The sequence below is a fragment of the Petromyzon marinus genome, chromosome 15 (assembly GCF_048934315.1).
Source record: "Petromyzon marinus isolate PM22_M1 ecotype Great Lakes invasive population chromosome 15, UKy_Petmar_22M1.pri1.0, whole genome shotgun sequence".
NCBI classification, from domain to species: Eukaryota; Metazoa; Chordata; class Hyperoartia; order Petromyzontiformes; family Petromyzontidae; genus Petromyzon; species Petromyzon marinus.
This window is the reverse complement of record NC_133681.1, coordinates 13,823,066-13,847,617: the sequence shown is the minus strand read 5'-3', so window position 1 is coordinate 13,847,617 and position 24,552 is coordinate 13,823,066. Positions and strand designations below refer to the sequence as shown.

The 24,552-nt window shown below is 46.0% G+C and overlaps 1 protein-coding gene across 9 annotated transcripts in view; it reads right to left on the bottom strand.

The window, feature by feature from the left end:
* PAFAH2 (platelet activating factor acetylhydrolase 2) overlaps positions 1-24,552 on the bottom strand; it is a 37,259-nt gene that overhangs the window by 4,521 nt on the left and 8,186 nt on the right. For 7 of the 9 annotated variants that reach the window (XR_004402839.2, XR_004402840.2, XM_032954958.2 and 4 more), the window contains 9 exons: positions 18,818-18,896; positions 16,004-16,166; positions 15,167-15,260; positions 14,614-14,682; positions 13,928-14,117; positions 12,737-12,850; positions 11,631-11,722; positions 10,957-11,127; positions 7,430-7,578 (listed from right to left, as the gene is read on the bottom strand). Coding sequence is in view for 7 of the 9 variants with exons in the window: in XM_032954958.2 (XP_032810849.1) it covers positions 7,430-7,578; positions 10,957-11,127; positions 11,631-11,722; positions 12,737-12,850; positions 13,928-14,117; positions 14,614-14,682; positions 15,167-15,260; positions 16,004-16,166; positions 18,818-18,892 (1,117 nt within the window). In the remaining 2 variants the exon portion in view is untranslated. Of the gene's footprint in view, positions 1-7,429; positions 7,579-10,956; positions 11,128-11,630; positions 11,723-12,736; positions 12,851-13,927; positions 14,118-14,613; positions 14,683-15,166; positions 15,261-16,003; positions 16,167-18,817; positions 18,897-18,991; positions 19,234-24,552 lie in introns of those variants that run through there. The other 2 variants (XM_032954956.2, XM_032954955.2) reach the window with 2 other exon arrangements.

The following is a 24,552-nucleotide window of genomic DNA, read 5'->3' as shown; positions in this document are numbered from 1 at the left end:
ATCCCAGACTTGTTCAACGCAGCGTTTCCTTGTACAAGCACCTCCCCTCGGGCCGCACGGAGCGTGTCCGCCGTGTGTCGATGCGACGACGCGCGGCGCGGCGCTCGATTTAACCCTCGCGCTCGCAAAGTACACGCCGGCCCCTCGCGGCAAAAGGTGCCAAAAGCTCAGGGTCGTTAGCCGATGGAAGTGTCCGCATCGAGCAGGTCCTCCTGGGCACGGGCGTTCAGACCGTGACCGACACGAACACGCTGGAAAGCTCACAGCCGGGGACACGCTTGCTCATTTGAAATCGAATTACGCCACACTAATGATGATTAGCAATTTCCAAATGGAAGTGAGTTACGGGGCGCAGAGTCTGTGTCAAGCACGAGATCGGAAACGAGCCCGGGGTCGACTTTCCTCGATATGAATCTAAATGGAAGGCCGCAGCTGGTGAGGCACACGACAGACAGAATTACCGATTGCTCGACACTTTTCTGATGGCCATCAGTCACGGGGGGGGGGGGGGGGGGTGGGGGGGGTTCGTCTTATTGCACAATTGGAAGAAAAAAACATGCAGGAGTTTTAGCTACTGCATAGCATGTACATTGGCCTCGAATAACAAGTTGATCCTGAGAATCAAATACCATTTCCTAATGCGACTGTGGGATCGGTGGAATCGTTGGGGTGAGGGTATGGGGGGGCTACATGGAGCCCAGCTTGACATTCAGGCAGGGAGGGGGGAGGACCTGTGGGGGGCTATCCGGCCGAGTGGTCATCTGTGAATTTACTGGACATCGGTGAAAAAGAGCTTCGTAGCTCATCAGATTCCTCCGGGCTATGTAAAGATTCTGATTCTGAGCAAAATCGCCACTGAATCGCATAGCCAATACCCAGGTAGTTTGTTTCAGCGGAGACTCTGCTCGAAGCTGAAATAGACCCCGATATCAGGCAGCCAGAATTGGCGTTCAAAACTTCTCCAGTGTTGCCGTTGAAATGTACGGCCAATGCTCAGTGCAGGGAATTGGTCCGGATTCATCGTGATTCCAGGGTGTCGTTCAGGAGAGATGGGAGGGGGCCTGTGGGACTTGGACAGCTTGGTGGAGGCCGGCCCAGGCCAATGCGTGATCAGGATGCACGGATCTTCCATGGCAGAAACCCCTGTTAAATTCCAATTCAAATCAATGTGTGGATAAAAAAGTTACATTTGTATCCACACAACACGGGGGTTCTCCTACCCTTTACCCCCCATGGTCTGCAAAAGAGAAATTTGTCTTGACAATCAAATCAACATTTAGTTTCAATTATTAGGGTATCGATTTATCCAAATGAATAAAACCCCAAAATATATTGGCAACTTGCTACGTGTAAGAATACAATCCATTCACAACTCAGTCTATGTAAGTCCATTGGTCTCCTCTGTGAGTCAATAGGTCTCTATGGACTCGCCAAGGTCCCCGTGATATCACTGTCGACTGCGCCGAGACCATCAACCCGTACCACTGGAGATCTTGTTTAAACCGCGGGCAGGTGATACGCAGATTCGAGCCCAACGGGGCAGTGGTGCCATCTCGAAGTTCAAGTGTAAGCCTTTCACACACTACCTAGTCACATATGCCAGAAGACATGGTGCCGGCTCACTTGCTGTGGCCTCTGGCTGTTGAGAAAATCCGTGTTGTTGACGGACGGTACAGCGCGCAAAGCGAGTGTGTGTGTGTGCGTGGTGTAGCGGCTCACTCGTGGGGTACTTTCTTCATCGTCTGATAAAGATCCACATCTGCTGCGCTACGAGAACACAATAACATTGGTTGCTTGCAAAAGTTTTCCGTTTGGCGTTTGAACATGTTGCTAGAAAGGGGTAAAACCTATTCATATTTTTCGATAACAGCATAGCGTGCGCCAAGACACAGATTCGAGTTCGACAAAAAATGTCCACCGTGGAAAAATTCTCGATTTCGAAACAAGATAGACGAGGGGGAAAACAAAAACCTACCACGCTACCACACAACAACAAAAAACTACTACCCAAGTTTAAAACCTGTTTTTGCGTTACGTGTGGGCAGACTGTGAACAATGTGCAGGTGGATTGGTGGATCACGTGGAGGTCTGGTCAGCGCGACACATCCACTTGCAAGGCAGCCAGGTTGTGACTGCAGGTGTGGAAGAGGTACAGCGAGTAGCTTTCACATGGCGTTTGACCGTTCTTCAATCAGACGTGTGGGATTTCTTACGAAACTTGTGAATTACTCCCCACATGCAGAGAAAACTTCACAAAAATTGGCCAATCATCGGACAGCAAGGTCCACTTGAGATGCTTTGGCAAAATATGTACAGGGTAGTCCCCGACTTACGATGGAGATGCGTTACGACGACCTCATCGTAAGTCGAAAATTATCGTAAGTCGAAGATGGCCTAGCCTACCCAGGAGTCTTAAAGAATGGTGATAATTTTGCAAAACAGAGCAATTTACAGTACCGTACTGTATAAACTATATACTGTATGTATTTATTAATACCGTATTGCACGGTAAAATGTAAAGTAAAAACAAGGTAAATTCTTAGCCTACCTATATGAACTGCAATTTAATAGAAAGTTTTTTCAGGAAACAATCCTATCTGCTATAAAAACTTTTAACATGCATTGAACGTATCGTATCGTGGTAACCCTAAAATGAAATCGCTAAAGCTACGTATCATATACACGCATTGAACGTATCGTTACGTATCATATTCTACTGTACTCACCAAGATTATGTCCGTCGTCTGCATACTTGAACGATGTAAGGTTGTTGATGGCTACATTAACTTAGTTGTCGGAAGAGGAGGATGGCGAAGTTACAGTATCGTACCTCATACGCTGCTGCGTTTGCATGCCGCGTGAAATTAGAAATATTTTACAATTTTGTCATATCGCTATCGCCATCGTAAGATCGAAATATCGTAAGTCGGGGACCGTCGTAAGTCGGGGACTACCTGCACGCATTGCGTCAATCATATCTTTATTTTAAACTGGGTGAGAGGTCACTGAAACTAAATGTCTCTTCTAAAAAAAGAGGCATCTGAGACGTAAAAGGATTGTAGGCAATGATTAAGAATTAAAAACAAATGCCATGCAGGGTCGAAATACAAATCAAAAGAGACCCGAAACCTTTAGTTTGGGAGCTCAGGCCTCATTATTTAGGGTTCCCGACACCTCGTGTTATTTTCAGTTGCCCTATGTTTTTCTAAACTTCAAACTCTCCTGAACGACAATACAGAGGGGAAACTTCTCAAATGAGTGGACATCACAGTCTGAAGGCTGAGGTGTATTTGTGCATCTGAAGCTCTCTGTGAGGCCGTCAAGTCACTGAATTTCTGAAGCTTGGTTACCAAGAATGGTTCAAATTGTGTTGGGAATTCCCACATCGGGTTAACAAAAATCCTGTTTCTCAGAATCTTTAAACGTGACATCTACAGGGGTTTTTTTTCCCGTGAAGAATAAATTGCGTAAGTTTATTTAGTTCATATTCCACCCTTTTGAAAATACAGTAAAACCTTGGATTGCGAGAAACTTGGTCTGCAAGTGTTTTGCAACACGAGCAATTTTTTTTAATTAATATTAATTTGATAAACGAGTGAGGGTCTTGCAATACGAGCAGTACGTATAGACGCTTTGTCTGCCGAGCGTCACGTGATCACAACTGATAAACGAGTGCTTTGATATACGAGTGCTTTTGATTACAAACACGTTTCCGGAACGAATTATGCTCGCAATCCAAGGTTTTACTGTACTATGATACAGACAACATGGGCAACAACTGTTTGATCTTCAAGTAAGCACTTTACAAGCCTAATTGATATCATATGAACCTTAACGCCGTTTGCATTACGTTAACAATGATTCTCATTCCAAAACAGGGGAGCAAATCAGGACAGTGGCCAAAACAGAAAACTACTAAACTATTTTTTAATTTAAAGCTTTCATGACTGCAGGGATTCATATTGTTGGCTCTTTCGGTATAGTCGCATAGAAGGGAAACAATAAAATAATAAAAATATTTTATTTAATAATACAAATATTTTATTGTTTCCCTTCTACGCGACTTTACCGAAAGAACCAAGAATATAAACTATTTTTATCATACCAGGTAAGGCTCATTGAGCTGTATCGCTCTTTTTCAGAAGCAACCTGGCCAAAAAAATAGCTCAACGAAGTGGCTTGTCACGTGGGAATTTCTCGCTGCCAAATTCTCTAATAAAGGCATGTTTCTCACTCCTTAGAGCTGCATCTAGTGCTGCTTCATGGAAACTTACAGGGCAATAGGAAGACAAATGAAAGTGCATCAAAGCAAAAATCCTACACGGTATATCATTGACATCCAGCAAATGAAATAAAAACACACAACAAAAATGAAATGCTGCTAATGACAAACAAATTGGATACATTTCACATCTGATGTGCACAATTTCAGAGTCAGGTGCGCGTGATTAAAAAAGGTTACCCTCTGGATTCCTGTCAATATTGATTGACAGAATGCCAACATAGCAATCTATGCACCATGCTTCCAGGCAACGTAAAAATGAGACATTAAGCAATAATAAATACAGTTAAGTGCTATCGGTTATAAATCAGGGCGTAATGTAAAATCGAAATGAAAAGGGAGTCGGAGGGAATGCTCAAAATAACTTGCATCCATATTGTATTAGCGTTCTTACAAAAAAACAACTCTGAGAGAATTGTTTATTCATCATAAAAGTGATGCAAACGTTATTCATTTACAAGCAGCTCCATGGGAGAAAGCAAACATTTTCAAATCCACTTTTTTACTCTTGGGGCATAAAATACTATTATAATTATGGCTTATTACACGACTTAAATTTAACTCATACTCTCCAAAGTACATCTTGAGAGCCATATGACTAAAATATTTGCTTTTCAACCACTCATCACGAGGGATTCTTTAGAGGAAGGCAATTTTAGCCTCTTTTTTTTAGCATTCTGCTGCGAATTCCACGTTCATTAACTCCCCGTGAGTTGTGTGATTCTCTAAGCCGATTATCCCGCTAAAAGGCCAGCGGACAAGGCAGGGGGCGGACTGAGGCTGGGGCTGCACGACTTCTGCCCATGTCGCAACCACAGGGGGGCACAGCGGTGGCTAGGAGATGTTAACTCCCTCGCCTGGTATACAGGAGGTCGTGGGTTTTAATACCGACCCTAACGACCGCATATTTGGAGATTGCGGTGTCTCTCTCCCTCCCCCCTCCCCCCTCCCTTGGTCGTGTGGATTTTTCTCCAGGTCCTCTGTTTTTTCCTTCCACATTTAGAAACGTGCGTTTAGAGAATTTGTCCGCTATACATTTCCACGCGATAAGCCACTTCGTTGAGCTATCATTTGTGATGGCCAGGTCGCTTCTGAAAATGGCTAAATAGCTCAGTGGGCCCTACCTGGTAAAAACAAAAAAATTTGTTTATGCACATATTCATCACGCACACTTTCCCCAACGTCAGCACCTGACCTCAAAAGGCTTTTCCGACGGTTCGTTTGCAGCAAGCTTTAGTCAGACAAGTCTCCTCGTTACGTGAACGTAAAAGCTTCGTCAATGGCTCAGGCCCACCGATGGAGGAGCAAGGTTGTTCGATGTGTTGTTTAGGGGGTTGTACCGCGTGTTGTTATTATTATTCAGAATTCTTAAAAGCTCTTCGCACGTGGGGAGAAACGTGAGAAGTCGTGCTGACTGGCGCGCGGTACGACTCAAAACACATCGGAGTGCCGTGCATAGCCAACCGTGCTAAATCGGAGGTGTGGGGGAAGGAAAAGAAACTGAATACAAAAAAGCACAACCGTGAAGACCAAACGGAATGCTGCCCGATGCTCAATTGAGCATGGAGACACTTTTGACTTGGCGTGTATCCATCCAGTGAGACTAAAGCCTGGTAGTCTAAAAATGCAAAACGCAAGCACCACATTGGCAGCCGCGCAAAGGCACATGTCAAATAAAGTCACAATGTCCGTCGTGAGCACTATTATATATTTATTTCTGCTGTATGGCAGTCTTACGTTTAAGGCAATGACCCTCGAAATAAGAACGAAACATCATTTGGATGATTATTCAGTGTCCAACTTTTGCACGTGACATTGCAGGGAAGGAAAAAAAAGAGTTTCCGCTGGCTTGAGTCAATTTCCAATAATCTATGCACCGGTTATGCCGTAACAAAAAATATGGGCCTTTGCACTACCCCATTTGTCTTTTTGCCATTAGGGGCACAATACTAACCAGCAGGAGGGCACAAAAGGGCATGTTTAATTTCAGCTCCATGCCTTCTCGCCAGACGTACAGTGTTGCGCATTCAGTGTTGGGGAAAAATGCCTCTGCTTGTAACTTGCAGAGCTGGGCGTGTTGTTTTCAGGCGGCCGAGCATTTTGTGATTGGACGGCATCAAACGGCACGAACGCGGCCCGGATTTTCAAAACGCTTTTCAGATGCTCCAATTGGCTCGGCTCAAATGGCACTAATGGGAGTGCAAGTTAAAGCTGTTAAGACCCATGGCATTTTTAATAATACCAATGAGCATCTCAACGGGATTTTATTTTATTTTAATATCCTGCCAAAGTTAAAATGTGTGGCCTTGTATTAAATGACCATAGCTACGTGCAGGAGAAAATATGCACCGTACATACCTATGTAAAGAAAACGTATATGGCAGAGATATAGCGATGCATCGATTCAAATATATTCCTTTGGCCTCGCAATACATGCAGCATGTGAGAATTTATCCTTTTTCTATTTGTACATGTTGCCACTAGTTGCATTGAATTCAAGACCTATGCAGATTCCATCGGTGGTACCATTCACAACACATTGCAAAACAATAAAAACGATTGTTGATTCGAAAATTCAGTAAACCGCATGGAGAGCAATTACGGCAATCCTAATGTGGAGTCTGTATGGCCAAGAAACAATTCAAATACCGCAAACAAGGTCCTGCTGAATACGAGTGTGACGGGCTCAGCGAGGGGCTCACCGAGGTAAAAAAAATATTTTAGTTATTGCAAAAACACAATTACATACGTGCATATACTGAGTGCGAGTGAACAGGCCTGGCCAGCGGGTTAAAAAATATTTGCATGCGGGATGGGAGAGGGGGCCGTGGGGAAAGGGTGGATGGGGGGGAAATGAAAATAAACAGAACGTGAAGATCTTGATTTGAAGCTTTCGTGAATGCAGGAATCCATACTCTTTGGTTCTTTCGGTGAAGTCACGTGGGTAGAAAATAAAATAAATCACGACGTTTCGGGCGCATCACGACGTTTCGGGCGCAACACACGGGCTTGTGTTGCACCCGAAACGGCGTGATTTATTTTATTTTATACCTACGTGACTTTACCGAAAGAACCAAAGAGTAGAGAACGAGAAGAGTAAAACCAGTAACTAAGCATAGCGGTCGAGGCGGCCAAAGCTGTGCTTACCCAGGTGCTTTTGCAGAAAGGCCAGCGAGGCCCTGTTGTTGATGTGGATGGCGGTCAAGGGGTCCAGCGTTCCCCGCGTCTTGGCCAGTTTTCCCAGAAAGGAGCCCGTCACAAAGGTGAAGTCGGCCTGGCTCTGGTGCACCGTGCCCCTTCGCAACACAAGGACAGAGACCTGTCGTTAAACGCGCAGACCGATGGAAGAAACTGTGTTCGCGAGCACTTGCTAAAAGGCAGAAATAAAAAAATACCAGCATCAACACTCGTAGCGGCACAACATAAATCCCATCCAGGAGACTAATAAACTCTTGCCCAGAGCTCAGGCTGATGCTTCCGCTAGAGGGCTGACCTCTCCCCATTCCACCAGCGCACGGGAAAATGCTACTCGCTGTTCTCCACAGTTGTCATCATTTGCGATGGACAAGCAAAGAAAAGATAAAGATTCAAGGCAGAACAACACACGAGGTTACTATGTGGTTAACACCACGCACACCTTCAACTTTACCGTATCAGGTGCAGGTTTCCCTCACTTTTAACGGGTTCGGTTTGTGCGATTTTGCGAACATGGGGCTCACCTATTTCTTTCAAAAAATTTGCTCTCTGCGGTTTGAATTCACTTTACATGCGGCTATCGGGTCGGACGTGGGACAACATTCTGGTGTGTGTACTGTATGCGCTACTCGGCACGCCCTTGTCTCGTGCGATTTCGCTTTGTGCGCCCTTTTTGTGGAACGCATCTACCACCGCATCAAGAGAGGGAAACTTGCATTCGTTTTTTGGCCCGAGTTGACCAGGGCGGGGTGCTGCCGCGGTGCAATGGTTACCACACCAGACCTGCAATCTAGGCCACTAGTTCATTTTCCCAGGGCGACTTTTGAATCAATGGAGAAAACGTTTCTTAAATCACCACTGCCTGTGTCCGCCCAGCTGTATAAATGGGTATATCATGGTCAGTCGATCAGCAGGGCGCAAGTGTGGTGGGGTAAAAGTCTCCCTCGTGTGGAGACCCTTCTGCCAACAGTTGTGCGAGGGAGACATTTCTGGGCTGCGCCTCCACTTAGACCAATGGGAGGGTCCAGACCAGCTTCAGATACTAACAGCCAGTGGTATTTTTACACCATGACTTAGGAATCGAATCTGGGTCTGTGGAATCATAGTTCAGCTCACCAACCAATATAGCACGGCTCCCTTTTAGCACACATCGTGACATAACACAACACGCAAATTACCCTTAGAACAATGGACACTTGTAAAACGTATTCCTAACACACACCCACAAACGACAATTGTGCACATCCAGTTAATGGCCTAAAAAAAAGAGTGGCATGTTTAAAAGCGCAGGCAAGCAGTGGTGAGCTGAACAAAGGAGCATCCATTAAATCAGAGAGAGGCCACTTTAAAAGAGCACAAGAACGGCACACAGTTGTGGAGCAACACAAATGAACACAAATCGCCCGAGCGGCAATAACTCACGTTGAGCGTGCGCGTCAGCGTGACGGTCTCAGGGCAAATAAACATATTACGAATCGTGCGTCGTTTTACCGGCACGATTAGCACGGTTACTCCGTCACAACTCAGACTAAACTGTGAGATCACAAAATGAGCTGGTGACTCAAAGCAGCTGTGGAGTGAATGTAAGGTGAGCCGCGATTGTCTGCTACTGTTGCTGCTGCAGTGTTAGTCAGCATGTTTTATTTTGGTCAGTCTTGGTAGAGTCAACAACAACTTGTGGTTTTGATTTAGTCATTCTCTTAGTCTAAAGGAGTGTTTCTCAAATTTTTTTGGCCCGTGGACCATTCATGCAAACATTTCCGTAGACCACCCTGCCCCCCCCTCCACCCCTGGTGACAAAACGCAATTAATTCCCTCTCTAAATACCATTCATACTAAATGATTCCTATTACCGGAACATAAACACTTTTTTATTTTAAACGCAGCGAGAAGGTACATTTTTTGGAGTGCCATTTATATCTTAGGATTAGGGTAGTTTAATGAGGGTAGTTTACCAAACTTCATTTTTTAATTAAACATCACAAAATATGTATTAAAGTCCATAACAAAAGGTATCATGAAAGTTGTCATCATGTCCAGATCAATCTGCATTTGCATCACAGCACCGTGGACCATCTGGAGGACCGTCAAGGACCACCGGGAGTCCGGGGACCACACTTTGAGAACCACCGGTCTAAAGCCATCAAACATTTTGTCCAATCATACGTTATAAATACTAGCGTGAGAAGGCATGCAATTTTTCCCCTTTATATAATAAGGCGAGCCAATAATTAAATTCGGTAAATCTTTCGATATACGTGTATGGCCAATTTCCATGTTTGGTCTTCCTTAGTGCACTGTAGTGTCTGATAACGTTACTAAATGAAATCATTCTGGTCTTAATTCAGAACCATCAATTTTGGCTCATCACAGTCATTCACGCGTTGGTTGGTCTGCGAATGGACAGCGGCGGGTAATTGTCATGTTTGACGATATTCATCCACTCACAGGGTCCATCACGAGATCAACATCTTGCCGAGGAACATTTTCATCACTTATTTCGCTCGCAAAAACCAAACACTTGCTGCTGCAGTGGGGGATTGTGGCTGCACGTCGCGAGGCCACGACGGGTTGGCAAGCAGTCAACAGCCGCTGGGTCCCGGGATATTCTGGAAGTTTTCCAAATGCCCCCCCCCACCCATCGAGTTTTACAAACCCCAGCTTTAACGCATTTTTTTTATACCTTAAATCTTTTTTTTTACGCTGTATGCTGGACAGAGATAGTGAAACTAATAAATCCTGGTCACAGGGAAAAGTATGTTTAAAGAATGTTAAAGGTTGTTATCTATATGGAAGAGAATGTGGCCCAAAAGAAGTATCTGACTCGCAGCAGGATTTCTTTCCAGGATGCCTGCTCTTCGTTGAATAGTGGCTTTTAGTGTCCACTGGGCTTACAGGACCGTGTCTCTCTGCCAAATGCCACCTTCTAGGCACTCGTTAGGCTCTAGGATTCGTTGCAGGGCATCTTCCACTGAGAAGCCAACAGAATTGACTGCAAGTATTTACATACAAGAAGAGCCCTACCCTTTTGTCAGTCCGCTACCTGGATGACGAAGTCCCCAAACCGTGCGAGTCGTGGGACTTTATTTGACCGTACTTCGACACACTGGCCGGTGCGGGTTGATGAAGGCAGGGAGCATAGAAAATACAGTACAAATATGGATCTTGCTGCGTGGCCCTGCTCTGTCCGTTACATTGTCCTGCACGCAATCTGACTTTTTGTCAGAAATTAACCACCAATGTCCCCAGCCCCACTGGCTTAGATTGACAAAGCATAAATAGTGACACTGGGTTAAGAACACGCTAAAGAACAATTCTTCCACACAATGCTTCAGGACAATGCTTTGGGACCATGCTTAGAGTCACAATGCTTAGGGACAATTATTAAGGCCATCACCAACATTTTGTGCTTACTCAGCAATGAGCTAACATCATTCAACACGAGTACAGAATAGGTGAGGGGAACAGCGGCCGCTCACAGGATGGTGATCATCCTGCGATCGACGGTGCTGGAGTCGAGCTGCCGCTGGCTCTGGATGTTCGCCACCCACTGGAACTTCTCCGTGTTGATGAAGAAGATCGGCTGCGTGACGTTGGGGTACAGGTCCCTCTCGATCGGCAGCATCCAGCTGTCCATGACCACAGCACACCTGGCAAAACACAGCGATGAACACAAAGATCCCACATCAATCCAGTGTTAGCAGGGAAAGTGCGGTTCGCAAAAATCTATTTGACCAGAATTCACAGTATGAGGTCACGTATATCCGAATGAAGCTTTTGCCAGTTTTGGATGTCACTCTATACCGTTGTTCGCCGTGACCAGGAATTTGACCTTTGTTGCTTGGTTCAGTAGTCAGCACAGCATTCAATCTACTCTATCACTACCCATAACCAGGGCTGCACTTAGATACAAAAAACCAGGATATATCGTGGAATGACAAAATCTCACAATACCAGCAGACGGAAGAACTACGGATTATGAGAAAACCAGGACATGCAGCAAAAACGCTACTCATTACAACAAAACCACCAAGCTCATCCACAACCATTTGATGGTGCAATGCAAGGCATGTGCACTCCAAGGATTCACTGGGCAGCCCCAGCTCACCACCACCTCCACGCCCACCCCCAGGCGTCAACAAGCAAAATGCACCTGAACCGGGGCTCTTTGGTCAGAGAGACGATTGCAGTGGCTCCTCCAAACGAATGCCCCATCACCGACAGCTTCTCCAGGTCCATGCTTCCCTGCACAATGGTGACAAAGGGCGCCACCGAGTGTAACAGCTGATACTGAATTGCAGATACGAGTAGGTCACCAGTTAAAAGAAAAGAACGTCTAAAAAAAACATTCAGAATTATCGTTAATAACAAACACAATTTATAATGGGCACATATTTCACGAATCGGACCCATTGTTCGATAGAGGACTCAAGAGGTGCAGAGTCAGAGCTCAAACGCCAGTCTGAACAGATGAGAGCCTCAACAGATGAGAGCCTCAACAGATGAGAGCCTGGACAGTTGAGAGCCTTGAACTGCTGCTGGAAGGTGAATAGTGATTAGGTGCTGTGAATCGAAAATCTAAAACAAAAAAAATATATACCATGAAATAACAATTTTGAAATAGAAACGGTCTCTCTGCTTTTAATTTATTTTTGTTATTCATGGGGCACGGTTGTACTTTATTTTGTGCTCGGTTGCAATTTACTTGGCGGCGAAGTCAGTGTAAGCTGCTGATGTCGTGACGGGTTTATTTTTTAATTCCTGTTGATCTGTGCCCCCTGTACCCGTTCCGTTGTAATTTGCACTGATGCCTACTTTACTGATGGTGATATTGGCATGTAAAATGAATACTGATTGATTGACTGTCCTGTAAGTGGTGGGCAGCAGAGGGCAGTGGAGCAAAGTCCATTGTTATGCTGTGTCTATGCTCCCAAACCCATGCTCCTCACCTTCACCGATCTGCACTAACCAGCATGGCGAAGTACGATCGAATTCCCACTTCCCACTCCATCTGCACGGCATAGGGAGGCTCTCATCTATCCGACACTTGCGCATGTACGTATATAATCCGCAAAGCTCTCCGAACCATTAATGCAAAGTCTCAGCCAAGAAGTCCTTGACAATGAGACTACTCTTTGCCCCAATGAACCGTGAATTTAGACACCGGGACAGTTTATTTGAGCACTTGAATTATTGCCCGAGTTGCCTTGATATAAAACAAAGGCACTGCCCCCCTTTGCCAGCGGCGCTGTTTTTTACCTTCAGCTGCTGGAAGTCAAAGCCTGAGGGGAGCACGTTCTGAATGGGACGGCCTTCGTTAATGTCCTCCAGCAGACGCAGGCCGCGCACGCACTCATCCGCGCGCTGGTGAACCTAGGGGACAAAGTCTCTCCCGTCAGATTTTTTCCCGCTCATCCACTGGGGTGGATTAACATAACCTGGCCTCAAGGCCGCACTCCAAACATTCCAAAGCGACACACCTGTTACCTGCGCAGGGCACAGAACGTGTTCAAAATCCACAGTATCGCAAATACCAGGCGCACGGCACTTGGCTCCGATATTTCTTACAGATTTTTTTTGGAAAACAAAAAAAAATCAGTGCCAAAGAACATTCTGCATTGGCACAAGGTTGTTGGCCAAATGTGAAATTAATCTGAAATCAGGCTAATGAGCCAAATAACTCCACCGAGGGGGCCGTGCACCGAAATAGAATGGCAGCTCGTTTCTCCGGGGCTGAGGTAGGCTCTAACTCCGCTTCGGGTTGTCCAGTCTCAGCCAACGCGTGCAACGGGATTCAATGTGTAACGGAACTGCTTCGTCGACACTCGATTCACCGGAGGAATGCAATGCAGAAACGTCTATTTAGAACAATCCAGCAATAGCTAAATATGCGGCCAAAGTATAATCTCAGAGGTGGCAGCTCAATGAAGGACGTTCTAGAAGGAAGAATGTTTGCAAAGAGGCCAACATTTTATTTATTTCGCCTTTATTTAACCAGGTCAAAAACCCTTGAGGTTAAAAACCCCCTTTTGCGAGGGGGACCTGGCAGAACAAGAAATAAGCTATGACAACTTGAAGGACGGCAGGGGGGGCAGGGCGTGGCTATCGCGGGAGGGCGCGTTTAGTAAAATGAAGATGAAGCTAGGAGCTGGACAAGATGGAGTTTGAGCCAAAGGTCCGTCATTGGGCAGAGACCTAGGGAGAGAGGGGGAGAATGTGATGGCGCATTATCACACGTTGCCTGCTCATCTCGACTGTCAATGGCAACACTGCGTGTCCCCTCGTTTTCCGAGGTTGTGCCGTGTTAACACGCGGCACAACCCGGAAACACGTCGCTGAGCTAATCCACCTGCACGCGTCAGCCAACGCTTGGTGGTAAACAGAGGGCAGCAGTTGGTTCTCTTCCACCCCAGAGCGCAGTTGTCGTGTCAGATGTGCGAGCTGCGCCACCTGCTGGTTACGCAGGGGGAACTCCTTCTCTCCGGGCAGCAGCTTGCGGTAGGGCAGCCACACCTCCTGCATGCACTCGCCGTTGTGCAGTGCCGCTTTCTCCTCCCCATCACACGCCGCCGCCTCAGCCGCTGTCCCTCCCTCGCCCTCTTTTGGCCGAATGAAGTAAGTGGCCGAGGAAGACAGGTCTCTGGCAGGGAGAGCAGACGTGACCGTTGACAAAAAATCACCAGCGGGGAACGTCACGTTGAGTCAGTGGCATAGCGCAGTTGGCATAGGGAGGGGCTCTCATCCAGCCGGGGGCCCGCCAACTTATTTTTCACGTCTTTGCACCCCGGCGCCGAGGCCGCTCTGGCCCATGAGCTCTGGTGCCGTTCTGAGCCAGCACCACCGATATCCTGGATTTGAATGTTGGCGGTCACCTGTAATTTAACCTGGTTCTAAAGTGCAGTGCGCATCTCTTGGTCTTGGCCCGGTTATCAAATCAATGTCCGTGCAAATGAACATTAGAAATGTAGTCGTTTCAATTCAATTTGACATTGTCAAGTTCAAGACTGAACTGTATATACAATTGGATGACCGGCAAATGCAGTTTAATGCAGTGTTGATGAAAACAGGCTCATTGAAGTGACTCAAGTGTCAATTCTTTGCAGGTGTTGCGACAGCTGAATCAATGGTAACTTTACCTGTGCTCGACCGCACCTACAATGAAGCCCCGTGACGCCATCTCCACGCAGACTGTCGAGTACAGGGTCCTGCACACAGACACCCGTTGTTCGGTCTCACAGTCTGTCGGCACGGCCAGCACGGCACACGAGCAGGAACGTAACGCTTCACAGACGCGTCGGCGATTCGATGACTTGTCAGAATTCCGCATCACGATTTCATTAGATTATTTCATCTTTTTTGCCACCTTATTTACATTAGTATTTATTTTTACGTTCTGTCTCGTTTGTACGGCTTCATTTGCCAGCAACGTATCATGTGCGTGATTGAACACATCATCATGAGCGCATAAACAATGATATAATTAATCATTGATACTTTCTGTATTATAGCTGATGCATGATAAAGCTTGTTTTTAATCATTATTTTTCTTGTTAACAATAAATAATTGCACACCACTTACTGTTAATAACTGCACAGGGGTGTGCGGCACATGAACAGGGGGGGGGGGTCGACCTGTCCACAGCCAAAGTCAGAAGCCACGGTGCATTCCCAGCCCTGCCCTATGTGTACCTGAAGGCCCCCAGGCCGTGAGAAAATATGATGAGCGGAAACTTCTCTCCAGAACGAAACGGTGCGTTCCATTCCACAGGAACATGGTACGAAGCTAGGAAAACAAATATCCAACACATGGCAGTTAGTAAGCAAGTGTGGGTCAATCATTTACATTAAAATGGTGACATTAAAAACGATGTCTGTGTCACGTAATAATGTCCTTATTATGCTTTCTCCAATTTGATCCCGATTGTGCTATTGCTATTTTATCACAAGACAAAGTATCTATTCAGATCGCAGAGCAATGCAGTCCATTGTGGTCCATTGTGTTAGAGAATGGCCCATGGCAGTGGATATCACAGAGCCACCTCTTGAAAGGTAACTTGACTCCTGGTCTGGTCCTGTGATCCAAAAGTATGGGGCATCACTTTCCCACCCAGCCTGCACTTAATGTGGAATTCATCCTTTTGAAATGTAGAACCAAATTTTACGTGATTGGGCTTTTGTACAGTCATTGGTGGCTTGGCTGAAACCATTAACTGAGATTAGTAAAATGTTCTCATCAATCATCTTCCTATTTGTCATGCATTTAAAACATGCATGTTGGAGCAGATTTTAATGATGACCACATCATCCCATCCAGCCAATCAGAGTGCATGTTGCTTGTGTAAAAAAACAAAGCAATTCAAAGAATGTTGAACGAAGTTCATGCCCCCCGGCGGTGCCCCGTAAGTTAAACGAAGCAAACACCACAACACAACATTATTTCTCGTGACATTTAAAAAAAAATTACACCACATTTAGCTTGAAGCTTAAGGAGCGCAAGCGGTGTCCGTGTGCCTGGTAGATCGTCACCGAACATGAAGGTGAAGAAGCTCGTGAAGCACGGGTTGAGGTTGAGGAAGTTGACGAGCCCGCCCGTGTACTCCCGGCGAGGAATCCACAGCGGCTGCGGGTTCACCTTGGGCTGCTTCACCACGGCATCACGAGCTGGGTAGTAAACGCGCATGAAGCTGCCCTGCGCGCGCACACACGCGACGCCAAGAGACGCGACGGGAAGGGAGGAAGGAAGACACGACAGCACTTGAGCCTCATATGGAGGAGCTTGTTAGCGGTGCCAGCTCCACGCTACTACGAGCTGGTCGGCCACCTGTTAGCAAAGTTGATTTTGTTTCAAAAATTGGCGACAGTAGTGCTCGACAACAGCGGGGTTTTCCGTCAATTGATTTTGCCAATGAAATTAGTGACAGGTATTCGACAACAGCGTTTTGTTTCGTCAGCGATGACTATGAGTGGACAGAAATTAAGCACAACGGTCACTAAGACTACCCACTATGATGAGACAAACTGAACTCGTCGGAATGAAAATGCAGATTTCAATTTAGTAAATCAGAGACTGCAGTACACTGGAGAAGACCAAGTGTACGTATATACATCAAAATTTAGTGAATTCACTGATTGGCTGACCTGAAATATGTGGGGTGGGGATGGGAAATTGTACGCCTCTGACACCAACATTGAACCACTAAGACTGGGCTAAGAGAACTCGTCCTGAACTTGACTAAACTTCAACAGGTTGTCAACTATACTATTGTAGAGTAGGAGTGAGTGACGTCATGTCATGCTCGCTCTCTGGTACGATAACGTCACGGATGGTGACGTCATGCACAGGGGGCGGGACAGTGACGTCATGTCCCCCTGGGGGATTTCAGCTGGAACCCGTCACGGGTTCAGGGTCGTCTGGAGAGTCCGGGAACGTGAAGGGTAAAAGTCGGGACCCCGGGTAGGGGGAAATTGGCACCAGGCTAGGGTAGTCTGTGGGTGTGGTAGGGACCTCCCCAGTACCCTTCCCCCGGGGGAGCGATGGGACTCAGGGTAGGGGGAAATTGGCACCAGGCTAGGATAGCCTGTGGGTGTGCTAGGGAATCCCCAGTACCCTTCCCCCGGGGGAGCGATGGGACCCAGGGTAGGGGGAAATTGGCACCAGGCTAGGGTAGCCTGCGGGTGTGCTAGGGACCTCCCCAGTACCCTTCCCCCGGGGGAGCGATGGGACCCCGGGGTAGGGGGAAATTGGCACCAGACTAGGGTAGCCTGTGGGTGTGCTAGGGAATCCCCGGTACCTTTCCCCTGGGGTGTGGAGTGTAGGCAGTGAGTGTGCAGTACACTGAGTCGTGTGCGAAGAGAGGTCTTTAATAAAACAACTGGGGTGAGCCCTTAATAAACGTGGCGCAAGCCCTTACACGAAGATCTGCCTCCGAGTCATAATTTACGCCTCAACACTATGATCAAGAATAATCACCATGGCCAAAGCTGTCGACACCACCACACCTCCGCAATGCTTTTTTTTACTCTCAGCTGCTGCACAGTAGACTGGTTACCTCCCAAGAGCTTCCCTGCAAGTATCCCACCATTTGGTCTTTTAGGTGTCCCCCCGAGTCCCCCGGGGCTAGTCCCGGCAAAATGTGCCTCCCTCATCCTGCACATAATCCACCCAGGATTCGCATAATTGTATTAACGCGTACATACAGCAACACTCGCTTTTATTACACTCAAGACTTGTCTCTCTTCTCTTGCATAGTGGTTTGCATAGCCCATCAAAAAAAACCTGGCCTGCCATAGCAACGCACCTGTTGACATCCTTATCACAGCACCCTGTATTATGGGTATTACTGGCCAAGTGCACGGTCCTAAACCACCCTCTCAATTTTCTCTTCCTGTTTGTGACTTGTAATTCCTACTGCCGGAGTACACTGAAAGCCTTCTTGCTTATCAATGTGGTGGTGGTGGTGGTTGGTGTCCAAAATTAATATCTGCACAACCACAAAAACTAACATTCGTCAATAACACTACTTTAAAAAGGAAATATATATAGATGCACACATAATGTGTTATGAAGGACCATTGCCCAAAATGTCACCCATTATTGATTAATTTCCTTTAAGGCTGTGTTATTGACCAAAATACTGTGCGTTACATCATGTGTCACTTTGATTATCTATGGTGTTCACAACCCTTATGTATGAACTTCTTTCGCATCATACGTAGCCAACCGGTGGAAGGACAACAAACTAAACACAAAAAGCAGTTCTCAACAAATTAGTTTGAAATTTAGACTTTTAAAAGTCCATAGCTCCAGTGGCTTCCTCATATCAAAAGGAAGAGCGTTCCAGACGGCCGCAGAAGCGCATTTGACAGCGAGTGATGTGGTAACCCTCTTTGATGGTTAGCCAAAAGCCACTGCGAGGATGTGTGTATGTTGACCTTCTTTCGCGCCGTACGTAGACAACCGTGCTAATCGGAGGTGCGGATAACCGGTTTCTGCCCCCCGACGAGATCAGCAAGGTATTGTGGTTCATTTGCGGCAAGCACTTTGTATATAATGAGTGCGACTGTACAATGTATTCGTTCGGCAACCGGAAGGCAATGCAGCTCGGCAGACACTAGACGGACATGGTCTGCTCTTGGATTACCCGTCACAACACATGCCAAAACATGTACACACTGCAGCTTGTTAAAACACACTGCGGATTTTCAACGCTCAGTTTGATTGTTATTTTTTTAACTCAGAGAAACACTTCTGGAATCACGAAATGTGCCCCACGCCACTACCTCCTTCGCCCTCGAGTCCACTGTGAACACCTCCAGTACCCCAGCGTTCAGCCAGCTCACCTGCACGCCGTGTGGAGTCATTACATCCGTGCAGCCAACCGGGTACGGTCCCGTTCCTGGCGGAATCCCTGCCATATTCCTGCACCACGACAACAGTAGACGACGTGTCACGGTGGCAGCAAACAATACAAGTGCAAGCATTCATTAAGGAGACAACCACAGCGCTGCAATTACATTTGTAGGTGCAGCCCATTAGTGACCGAGGCAAGCGTGAACAGGAATGTCCCCAAGCTCGTCTCTTCTTGGAAGCTAAGGAGGATCGAGGCAGGATAATGCTTGGATGGGTGCCCACCATGCATGTGTAAGCGATCGGCGAGCCACCCTCACGCACACACACCACGCAGACATGAAATCTCCGCACTCAGTATAACACGCACCAATCACACGCACGGGAACAGACTAGATGGGGGTCAAGGGTTAGAGGGCACTGACGTCACCACGACCAGGCGTGCGATACGTGGATGTGTATTGGGAACGAGGGCGGAGATGGAGGGGTTAAAAGGGGCTGTGAGACGCGTGTTGGGGGTGGGTTTTGGAACGGGTGTTGCTGTGGGTTGGATAAATAAAGAAGTGCTTAACCAGTCTCCGACTCCTCTTCACATGCATGACAGGTTGTTGTAGGCTGCATAATGAAGCAGTTGACCAGAATCGTAAAGCATTCTCATCAACGAAACTTCAGTAAGGGAGCCTGCATATAGGTGTCTTAGCATAAAGGATATGATTATAACTCCGTTCTGTCTCCGCATGTAAAAATTTTAATGTTTCAAGTCCGTCAGCCCATTGGTTTTGCAGGCCAATATTATTCAGCAGCATTTTCTTAAGCAGGCAAATGCTAGACCGGTTTCAACCTTCTGGGTCTCATCAGCAGTCAGGCTTGATGTTATTGGTTCCCTGCTCAATGAAAAGATTTAAATGTGGTATACAGTATACTCTCCCAGTGCGTTGTTGTTTGCACATATATCAGGTATCTATAATAGTAAGTTTCTTATATTTAGTGTATTTCATGCAAATTGCATCTAAAAATGCCGAACACTGTGAACATTTTAACGTAAAAAGGGTTGTGAACACCACAAATAACCAACACATACATAACAAAACAACACGTGATCAAGGGTCCAGGGGTAAACATATAACAAACTTTTCGTGAACTATGTTACGGACTATTCCTACGCCGCAGTCTTGTAGCGTATAGGACAGTCCATCCCGCAGTCACCCCAGACACGGAACGGCATGGGGTGGCAGGCAACTACTGAGCTCCCGACATCAGAAAAAGTCCAGGGAATGACCCAGGAAGGTGTTTAAAGTCACCAACAACTCCCTGGATGGTCCAACTTCCCACTCCAGGCCCTCAGAAGCAGCAGCAGCAGCACCACCAGTTCTGCTAGATCAGCAGGACCATGGATTCCTCCCCCACCCCATTACCTCTCACCTACTGTGAGTCTCCCCCCCGCCCCGCCCACGTGACCTCTCACCTACTGTGAGTCCCCCCCCCCGCCCACGTGACCTCTCACCTACTGTGAGTCCCCCCCCCCGCCCACGTGACCTCTCACCTACTGAGTCACCAACCAAACCGCACCTCCGATTGGCATGGTTGGCTACGGTTGGCTACGTACGGCGTGGAAGACGTTCAACATGCAGGTATATACTGTACATACAACCCCCACCACTCACTGCCTTAGAATCATCTGAATGACTCAGGAAGACCATATTAATGTAGGATCATTTAAAAACGGCCACTCTGAAATCAAGGCTTACGACATACTTTGTTCTATAATGTAGCCTTCTGATTTCCTTCTGTCATCTTACAGTTTCACTCCTCTCTCCTTCTCTCGATGTATCGTTATTATTTCACTAGCTTTTTTGCCCGTCCAAGGACGGGTGTATATTGCAGTAAATCTGAAATATTCAATAGAAAAATTGTTCGGCTCATGATTATTAATGAGGGGGGGGGGGGGAGTTTTCCCATGTGGAGTGAGGTCACCGCCTCATGCTTTTTTGTGGAGGGGTGCGGCATGTGGAGTGACGTCACTCCCTCATGGTTAAATTTCGATTTAAAGCTTTCGTGACTGCAAGGATTCATCTTCTTTGGTTCTTTCGGTAAAGTCACGTAGAATGAGAATAAAATAATAAATTGATCAAATAAAATGACACAATAAAATTCTCACGACGTTTCGGCCACAACACAAGCGGCCTTCATCAGGTGAAGGGACGAGACTGTCTGGAGGACAGCACTGGAGCAAAAAAGCCAAGCTCAGATCGCGACCTTTAAGCTGTGAGAAGAAACAAAGTGCCTTCACAAATGAATTAGCATTATATTTAGCATTGAAATAGCTGAGTGATTAGCTTGTGACTGGTCACAGAAATGGCTATGTTAAAGTTAAAGCATACACATCCGCAGAGGCACCCCTTGACAAAGGAATTAGCATAGAATTTAGCATTGAAATAGCTGAGTGATTAGCTTGTAACTGGTCACAGAAATAGCTATGTTAAAGTCAGAGCATACACATTCACAGAGGCACCTAGTACAAATCAAACAGGAGAATTTAGAATTGAAATAACTAGGCGAATTTAGCATTGAAATAACTGAGTGATTAGATTGTGACTGGTCACAGAAATGGCTATGTTGAAGTCAAGGCCTACACATCTGAGCTATTCACAGTAACTGGGTATACACTACAATATATAATGAATACTATATAGGGAACCAATAAAAAACTAAAATATAAATTACCTCAATGTTATCAATAAACTCTATATATTCTCCAATCAGCTAAGCTACCAACAATAAGTCGTTATATATCACATTGCTATATGGCGAAAAAATGGGTGGATTCTTACCCTCAACTTTAGCAACACGGATAGCTACAGGCCCCGTTCAGACGGACGAGTTCATCCATGGTCGGAACAGAGGAGGGGGAGAGAGACAGCTGCGAGGTGCTGTTATACTTCATGTTGTAAACCATACCATTAACCGTGGTGTGAGAGGTATTAAGAGTCAATGCCAGCGAAAGAGCTGCGGTCTGAAGGTCATCGTAAAATACAATTAATTAAGAACGGAAATGGTTTAAAACATCTTTCCAATGGTTACTAAGCCAGAATCCATTTTATCGGTTGAAATTGTCTCTGTGCTTGTATATGTAAATGGCCTAATGAACGAATTTCTCATGGTAGCTGGTTGGTTTGCAAAGAACCTCCGTCTTGGAGAAGTCAATGTCATGTGAGCCCACTGAATTATAACAGTATTCATTATATATTGTAGTGCATACCCAATTACTGTGAATAGCTCAGATGTGTAGGGCTTGACTTCAACATAGCCATTTCTGTGACCAGTCACAAGCTAATCACTCAGTTATTTCAATGCTAAATTCACCTAGTTATTTCAATGCTAAATTCTCCTGTTTGATTTGTACTAGGTGCCTCTGTGAATGTGTATGCTCTGACTTTAACATAGCTATTTCTGCGACCAGTTACAAGCTAATCACTCAGCTATTTCAATGCTAAATTCTATGCTAATTCCTTTGTCAAGGCGCTTTGTTTCTTCTCACACAGCTTAAAGGTCGCGATCTGAGCGTGGCTTTTTCGCTCCAGCGCTGTCCTCCAGACAGTCTCGTCCCTTCACCTGATGAAGGCCGCTTGTGTTGTGGCCAAAACGTCGTGAGAATTTTATTGTGTTATTTTATTTTATCAATTTATTATTTTATTCTCATTCTACGTGACTTTACCGAAAGAACCAAAGAAGATGAATCCTTGCAGTCACGAAAGCTTTAAATCGAAATTTAACCGCCTCTACGGGGAGGGATTCCACACAACCTTAAGATCATTCAACAGACTCCGGGATAAGAAGGCTCAACTAATCGAGTCTCTCACCTTTCTGAAGAGATGCCGCGACTCTAAGGTAATACCAACCGCATTTACACTAACCTCTGCTGCTGCAACTTCTCTCAATGCAAAACGAATTCTAGATAGAACTAGCTTCGCTCTTATCTCGGAAAAAATCAGACTTACACGCACCGAACTCGATCAGTTAGACAAGACACTCTACAAATCACACTTAACATTGACAGCAACAATGTCTACATCGGATTGAGAACATGTAGACAATATGACTACCTCTTCGGCTGCCACTATGTCGACCAAATGTAGGGACAATTTGATTTCCAAATTCAATCACCTCTCCAACAAAAAATCGGATCCACACACCGAAAAGATAGACGTCAACAAAGTCGTAATTAATTGCAGTAACAGTTCCATTTCTGATGGTCTGAAATCCGTTTTAGCTAAAGGTCTAAACTTTGCTGTCACACCGAGACACTTACCGGTTAATGATATCATTGCCCATGTCGACGTTGCACTCAAGGGCTTGAGTCACATCTCTGCCGACGTAGCAAGATCTGAAATCGCTGCAACCCTCAAAAACGCTAAGTTGCCACCCAGCAACATCAGCAAAGACGAACGTTTTGAATTATCTCAATTAAAAAAGAGAGATGATATTGTCGTCCTCTCAGCCGACAAGGGCAATGCCACTGTCATCATGGACAAAACAGAATATAACAACAAAATTCAAGAACTACTCAACGATGGCAGCTATACAAAAATAAAAAGAGATCCCACCAACAGCCTGGTTACCAAAACGAACAAAATCATCTCTGATTCAACAGCATTAATTGATCAGACCAAACAGTTCTCGTTGAAACCCTCTGCTGCCAGACCACCAAGATTATATGGCCTTCCAAAGATACACAAAGAAGATACACCCCTTCGTCCCATCGTCTCTACTATCAACTCCCCCACCTATAAACTGGCACGTTTTCTTGCTGATATACTGCGACCTTTCACTGGAAAAAACACCTCTGCGGTACTAAATTCTACTCACCTGGTATCGACAATCAAAGGCATTTCCCTGTCCCCAGACGACCTGCTTGTCAGTTTTGATGTGGTGTCCTTGTTCACCAAAGTCCCGGTACCTGACACCATCGCTATCATTGAAGACCTGGTTCATCAAGGAATGCATACTGATGTACCCCCCCTGGTGAGACATTGCTTAACCAACACATACTTCACCTAGAATGGAACTTCCTACAAACAAACTGAGGGCACCCCAATGGGCTCCCCCTATCTCCGGTTGTAGCCAACGTATTCATGGAAAAATTTGAACATGACGCCATCCAGAATGCCACTCTACGACCGACCTTATGGAAGAGGTACGTGGATGACACCTTTGTCATCTGGCCACATGGCCAGCCTGCTCTAGACCAATTCCGCGACCACATCAATTCCATACACCCAGCCATCAGATTTACCATGGAGGTCGAAAAAGATGGCAAACTACCCTTTTTGGATGTCTTAATTAAAAGGAGACACGATGGTTCAATGAGCCACTCTGTCTACAGGAAAGCTACCCATACAGATGCTTACTTGAAACCGGATTCCCACCACCATCCATCCCAGAAGAACTCCCTCATCAAGACTCTATACCATAGAGCCCAATGCATTTCCGACCAGGAACACATTACCAGTGAACTCAAGCACGTACACCAGGCTCTCAGGGCTAATGGTTACTCCGACTACACAATCCGCAAAGCCATCACTCCAGTCATGAAGAGGGATCCTCTTGTGGAGCCACTCAAAACCATCACCTTACCCTACATTGCAGGGGTCACTAAAAATATCTCCAAAATCCTGAATAAACACAAGATCCAGGTCCGATTCAACACAGTACATAAAATCCATGATCT